General features: G+C 40.3%; 1 protein-coding gene across 1 annotated transcript in view; it reads right to left on the bottom strand.

Moving 5' to 3' along the window:
- Positions 1-1,331: 1,331 nt before the first annotated feature.
- The window catches only part of Negr1 (neuronal growth regulator 1), a 754,675-nt gene continuing 748,346 nt past the window's right edge, over positions 1,332-7,660 (bottom strand). The window contains exon 7 of the mRNA NM_001039094.3: positions 1,332-5,010. Coding sequence (NP_001034183.1) covers positions 4,886-5,010 — 125 coding nt within the window. The 3' untranslated portion in view covers positions 1,332-4,885. The remainder of the gene's footprint in view (positions 5,011-7,660) is intronic.

Raw genomic sequence — 7,660 nt, 5'->3', positions numbered from 1 at the left:
CATGGAGCCCAGATGAAGGACATCCAGTCTGGTATTTGGACATCTTAAATGTATTTTTCTTGGATCTTCACATTTCTTCTCAACAGCTGACATGACTTTTTATTTCTTCATATATATGCAGGTAATATCGGAGTGTAGTATTCTGACCTGTTGTATTCTTCATGTTTTGATCCCAGGCTTCGTATGCTGATTCTATTTCCATTATGTAATTGAATTCAGGACAAACATCCAAAGGGCAAGAAGATGATTAGAGGAGGATCTAACATTTTCGTGTGTTTCACTTTTTGTGAGAAAAGTTTGGTGTATGCTTTCCCAAAACTGCAGTTACACCCGTATTTATAAGCAACCTATTAATCCAAGTTGATGTTTTGTTTGACCTTTCACATAGTTAAAATTTATTTTTAATTTTAGTAAGTATTTTTGATGTGTCTGTGGATATGTCTCTGTGTGTGTGAATGTATGTATCTGTGTGTTTCAGTATGTGTATGTATGAGTGTATATGTTTGTGTCTGTGTGTTTGAATGAGTGTGTGTATGTATGTATGTGTATCTGCACATGAATACAGTGTCTGTAGAGGACAGAAGAATACATCAGATCTCTTGAAGCTGAAGTTACAGTCAGTTGTGAGACATCTATTTGTGTGTTGGAAATCAAGCATAGATCCTCTGTAAGAGCAGCAGCAAGAGAATGCCAGGCTGTCTTTCTCTCCAGCCCCAATATTCTCATCTCTCCAGCCTCAACCTTTCCATCTCTCCAGCCCCAACCTTCTTGTCTCTCCAGCCCCAACCTTCTTGTCTCTCCAGCTTCAACATTCTGATTAATTTTGTTGTGATCACAGATAGGCAGATTTAGATAAGAGGGATTAAGTCAATCACTCTTGTAGAATGGACTCATTTAGTATTTGCAGGGCAGGCTTTGTTTAGAAAGCAAGAAATGGAAAAGAAATAGTATTTAGGTGCCCTGAGGGGTGTGCATATTTTCTGTTGCTTTATGCCCATATCTTTTAAGAAGCCACAGATTTGTACAGACAGTTGGATTGTCAGGACCATTGGATTTTTACCCCCCCCCCCCACTCCGCCCCCATGCTCTACCAGAACATATCTCACTTCAAGTAAACACTTGAAAGAATATGTATCTTCAAAAAGTTAGTTTTGGACAAATGTTGTGCATATTGTCAGACCTTTAGGGAACCGTATCAGATACAGCTTGGAGCCCTTGGAAGTCATGGAATTCAAGTTCTTACAGTGTGTCACCATGCAGTACAGGAGAGACAGGAGACGATGGGAGAGCAGGCCTAAGATACCATGTCTTTGTCAGACTAAAAGAGTTTAAAATGAGTCAAATACATACTTTAATTGATAAACTGACTTTATATTCACCTATTGGAAACAGTACAACATATTTTACATCAGATTATGAAATATGGATGTTTTACTAAAGACAGGAAGGGTGTTTTCCAGTCTTTAAAGTAAGTACATTTCAGAGGATCTTAAGGCAATACCACTTATCCATATTCATATCTATTGAAATACTGTACACCCACACACTTCAATAAATAGTTAGAAACCTGACCTCTTTTTAAAATCATTTCTGGATTTCAAAAAAAACAATTTTTATTGAAAAGATTAAATAGGTAACTTTCAGCTGTGTTACAAAGCTAAGCACAATGGGTAAATTAACAATTATTCAGTAATTTGATCAATACCATTGGTTGACTTTGATAGTTCAGTTGCTCAGAGTGTTCATACTTCACAGATTGGGGGTACTTCTCTATATGTGTGCAGTTTTGTCCTGAATTATCCGGGTGATTCTTAGCTTTCCAGTCTACTTTCTAGACATATCATAAATGTTATGAGAAGATAATTTTTCAGTGAAGCTGTGAACCCCAAAGTGACTTTATGTTTGAAATGCTCTCTCTCAATCTCAGTGTCTGCAAAAAGCACTCAGTACTGTGGCCTGGGCAGTGGAATCATTCAATAAATTCTGCCCAGCAGGACCACAGGGTATAGCAGGACTTAGGTGTAGAATAAGATCATTGGGAAAAAATTCGGCCATTTGCAGTTAAACCAAGAATGCAGTCCAATAGGCTCATCAGCAGAAGATTCCAGCTCTCCCCCACTCTCCCTCCCAACCTCTTCGCTTCCTTCAGTCATTTCTGTTTATCCCCCATACTCTTTTTTCCTTTTCTCCATTTTCACATTCTCCTTTCTCTATCATCATTTTTTCCTTCTTTCTTTAAAAATTTAGGGGCAACAAAAGGAATCCCACAAATGGATATTGTGGAAAACATAACGCTGAAATGAATAGCTAAAGAAATTGTTGTAAATCAAAAGATAAATTAACTTCATAAGACTGCTATTCTGAAATTGCAACAATCTTGTACAGTCAGGACTGATAAAATGGAGTAATCAGACATTTCAGATGCCCGTCAATGTAAAATCACCTACTTGAACATTATATGCAATACATTCACACAAAAAAGCAAATACTGTAGCCTTATTTGAACAATACTGAACTCATAAATACTCATGGTTTCACTCTGTCCAGGCGCCTAAGGACTATGCTGCTGTAATACAGAAAAACATAGCGGATGCCTCCTCTATTAAAATGTCACTCAAGAAAGTCTCTTCTAACATAAAGGCAAATACATGTAGCTACTGAGCTATGACTGTCCTTTGTCACACTCTATGGAAAAACACCGGACTCCACGAATTCGGAATCATGACAACACTTAGAACTAATTATTTGGTTCATCTGTATTTTATACCTCAGTTTACCTCACATGTACCCTACACACCTTACACAGAGGAGGCATTTTTAACTCTAGGGAAACGGTCACTGTAGAATACGCATTCTCCAACTGCTTCTCTCCCCAAACAGCGGTTCAGGTGGCCAACACTCCATGGTAGCACCGCTATCTCTAAAAGTAGGTTATTGTGGAGTGTGCTACTTTAAAGCTGCAATACAAAGAAAAATAATTCTGTTGTTTGCTCACTAATTCCACAAAGAACATTTTTAGTATCAAATCACCTAGAAATTTAGATGCCATAATTTTCAAAATTCATTTTTAATATATCAATCAAAATGACATAAATTTATTACAGCTAGTAAATTTCATAGCATTATGCCACATTATTGCCATTTCATAGGAAGACTATGTATTTATGTCTCCTCACTTATGATTCATTTTCCTAATTAAAATAGATTTATGGTGTCTTTTGGGTCTAAAATTTGTTTAGAAAAGAATCAAAAATTTAAAGCCATCCTTCCAGGGCAAAACATGAACTACCTAAAATAATCACTGTAAAAGTCCTTGGGTGTAGTTTTGAGAGTAGGTCTTTATTTAGGGTGTGCAGAAGGTCACTGTAGAAACCTAGGCGTGCTGAAATTGGCAACTTCATCAGACCTGAAAAATGGCTTTCAAGGCTCTGGTCTTTTCTTTGGTCAAAAGCAAGACCATGAGCCTATTCCTGTAATATAGTAGTTAGACTAACAGCATTTTCCTTCAAAAATGTAGTTTTGCTTCTTGAATAGAAAAAATGTAATATTCACAATCATTGAGTGATTAACATATCCCATGATGCCCTCCTTCTGGTGTGTCCATTTGGTTGCATCTCACATATGTCCTGTAAGATGCAGTGAAACATGGTGAGTCTTCAGTTTTGGCATCAATTTGAGTGGTAATGACTAACAAGATTTTGGTGAAGAATTAGTTACTTCAGGGCTGATCTGTTATGCATGGATGCCCAATATTTGTTAAAACACATTTTGGAATTGTAAGGAACATAAGATGCATTCCTATCAACCAAAGACGGAGAATCAGATGGAAATCTGCAGGGTTTCTGTCACAGTAACTTACTGATGTCAAAGCCTAATCTGAGCACTCGCCACCTCATGTCTCTTGGGTGGCAGGGCTGTGGTCTATGCAAAGAAGCTATGTTAGGGTATCAACTTGAATAGTGCAGGAGACTGCTGCTTTACCAGGGGTCTCTTGAACAGGCTGTGCTGTCCTGTGATGGGCTATGTTTTCCCACAGTGGCACTAATATTAAACCTGAACTTCAATCATGTTATTAAATTGTTTTATCAAGAAAACTGAGATGCTGTGGGCAAAGTTCTCAGGCTCAATGGGTAATGACTAGACACAGCCTAATAGCTTCTTGGCGCCCCCCAAAGTGGGGTGGAGTTTAGCTTATTGGTGTAATTTACTTTTTTGCTTCCAGATTGCAAGGTTTAGGAAAACATTATGTATTTGTCAGAGACCAAGAGATTATTTTATGAAGGCACACCCATGCTGAGATTAGAAGGAGAAGCATAGCGAGTTATATTACAAGGCTCATTTCCAAAACCTGGATGTCATGCGAGCAGGGACGTCTAGGTATGTGTTACATCTTGAAGAAATGATCTGAAGGCAATATTATTTGAATTTTTATCAAAAAAGAAAAAAATGCATCTTTGTAAATGTGGGTTGACTCTTATTGAAACAGGGCATGGAACCCTTGTATTGCAGCCTTAAAGAATTATGGGTTCACTGCAATATTTGTTATGTAAACTACAGCCGGAAGCCTAGCAGACCACGACTGAATGCTTTTGAAAAGTTGTAGATTACAAACATGAAATCACAATTAATATCCTCTAAAAGTAAGTTCAGACCTTTCACATCTTAAAAAAGGGACAATGTGCAGTGCTTCACAAGGTCGTGTGTCTAATCAAAAGGAGAGGAGAATGAAAGTATTTACACAACCAGCGATTCCACAGACAAAAGGCGTCACCCGCGTACAGACGGCCGATTGTATCCCACGCTGCTTCAAGCTAACTGCACCAGATTGGATCCAGCCATCAGCACTCCCAGAGACTCCTTAAAAGCCTTTCATGGGTCTTTAGATTCATTGAAGGATAGCATTCTTCAGGTAGAATATACTGATGACAGAAGATAGTGTCAACGCAAGGCTCCAGCAGGAGAAGAGGTCGCAGGCACTCCCAGTAATTCCATACTGGGCTGTACTTGGAGCTGGAAAGGAATGGAAGAGAGTCAGTCAAATATAGTTCTCACCTTCTGGTATTCTTGACAATATCCAACTGGGGTGGTGCTGGGGGCAGAAATGGTTAGCCTCATCCGGCCTACTAGATTAACCTTTGAGGTCAGTTTTTTTAAGGGCAAAAGAGCCATAATAAAATCCACCTCCCAGAGCTGTGGTGTAAACTGGAAATGAGCTTCTGGACCCAATAAGGTCCAATGATGCTCTTACTCCTCCTAAGTGTACAATAATTATTTGCGTTCACAGGCAATATTCACTTATGCAGACATTTGCGAAGCTTTCATGGAACAGCCAAATACTACATCAAATGCTGGAAAAACAAACAAACAAAAGTAAATTTTCCTTTTCAAGGACTTTGTTTTATATGCGTGTGAAGACATTTAAACAACTGCATCAAAATACCATACAACATTAGAGTTTGAACATGCAAATTCTACCGATAGAAAAGTTATCATATGAAGTTTCCAGGACTGGAGAGAGTTGCTCTTATGCTTTATTACAGGGAACTACTCAGTAAGTAACATGAGCGAAGTGTTAGGAAAGAGACTTCAGGCAAAATGCTGGAGTTTCAGATGTAGATCAGCTTTGCTGGGCTGAAGGGGCTGGGTTGAAACAAAGTTCTAGGCAGGTAACAACAGGACTTGTAATGGAAAGAGTTCACATCTTGACAAGTACTTAGTACAGGAGAAAGCATGCACTAGGAATGTATAGGCTGCATGGATACATTAGAAAGCACAGCTTAACACACAAAAGCCCTGGAAAGTCACCAGGTTTAAGGCATGGCCATTGCCTGCCAAGCAGGTCAGCTGCAGCTCTGGGTAGGTAAGGTTGTTGCTGAGGGCTGCCTGGATCATGCTGTTCCTGAAACTGAGCATCGCCAGTATTCATACTGACTTGGGACTGATCTTGTTCATCACACTATAATAGCATGAACAACATGCCTGCCACGTTGCTTCTAACTACCACCTGCTAATGAAACCTAAGTTTCAAGTCCTATGTTCTTGTTGAAATTGAATCCTGTGATAGAGACATACATTTCACGCCTAAGTCTACAACTCAAATCCAGGAGCAGTCTCTGTGGCTCTGAATTTAAATCACCAGCAGAACAGTTTGAACGGAAGCTTCATAAAGGACGAGTCACCACATAACAAGAGAAAGAATTATGTTCTGATACTTGTATGACATTATAGGGGATGAGGGAGATACTGGCCCCATGGTGGGAGGGGTACACAGTGAACCCCAGTGTTGGAGCTGCAACTTTTTTTGTTAGCTTTATATCCCAGTCACTGTTTCCCTTCACACTGTCCTCTACCCCATCTCCCCGCCCCTTCTCCTCTGAATGGGTGGTCTCCCAACCCCCAACACTCCAGTTTCATCCAACCCTGGTACATCAAGTCTCTGCAGGACCAGGTGCATCCTCTCCCACTGATGCCAGACAAGATAGTCCAGTTAGAGGAGCATATTCCACAGACAGGCAATAGCTTTAGGGACAGCATCCCTCCAGGTGTTGGAGGACCCAAATGAAGACCTAGCTGCACATCTGTGACATATGTGCAGGGGAAGGGCACAGAAAGGGATGCAAGAGCAACTACTGAGGAGAGCACATCTGTCAGAAGTGGGTGTTTTCACTAGCAAGATTTTGCTGATATAGCTATCTCTAGTGAGACTACGCCGGGGCCTAGCAAACACATAAGTGGATGCTCACTGTCAGCTATTGGATGGATCACAGGGTCCCCAATGGAGGAGCTAGAGAAAGTACCCAAGGAGCTAAAGGGATCTGCAACCCTATAGATGGAACAACATAATGAACTAACCAGTACCCCGGAGCTCTTGACTCTAGCTGCATATGTATCAAAAGATGGCCTAGTCGGCCATCACTGGAAAGAGAGGCCCATTGGACTTGCAAACTTTATATGCCCCAGTACAGGGGAACACCAGGGCCAAAAAGTGGGAGTGGGTGGGTAGGGGAGTGGGGGGGAGGGTATGGGGGACTTTTGGGGTAGCATTGGAAATGTAAATGAGGAAAATACCTAATTAAAAAAAAGAAGTGGGTGTTTTCAGTGAAAAGAGGAACCCGACTCTGCGGCTAACAGAGCTTTTCAGTGTCTGATACCTAAGATGTCTAAAGTAAAATCATGGAAATCCTTATTTTTGCTTGATGAAGACCTGGAAGAGTATTTAGAAATATGAATTTGTAATTGTTAACAGCTACTTTGGAGTTGTTGTTTTTAAGAATCTTGAGTGTGATGAAAGGATCAGTGAAGGGACAGTAATGGAATGCATGGTGAGTGGCTTTGTACACAAGAGGGGATTCCAGCTTTCAGGTCTAGCTGCACAGAGTACAGGCAAGTCATTCTGTCATCATTACATACTAAGGAAGGATCCACACAGAGCTGGGGGGACCTCAGGAGGCCTGTCCAATGTCTCACATATCACAGCGTTCCTTTCTGTGCAACCTTTCTGTGTGGTATCATCTACAATCCTCTGCGGTCCCACTCTCACCCTACACTGCAAATATGTGTTCACATATTTATTTCTGGAATCATTCATATTTCATTTATGTTTCTATTGCTTGAAACAAAATCTGGGCACATAACAGATGCCCAAGAAATGCTCAAGGGA

Source organism: Mus musculus, chromosome 3, assembly GCF_000001635.26.
Source record: "Mus musculus strain C57BL/6J chromosome 3, GRCm38.p6 C57BL/6J".
NCBI lineage: Eukaryota > Metazoa > Chordata > Mammalia > Rodentia > Muridae > Mus > Mus musculus.
This window is presented reverse-complemented; position numbering and strand designations above follow the sequence as displayed.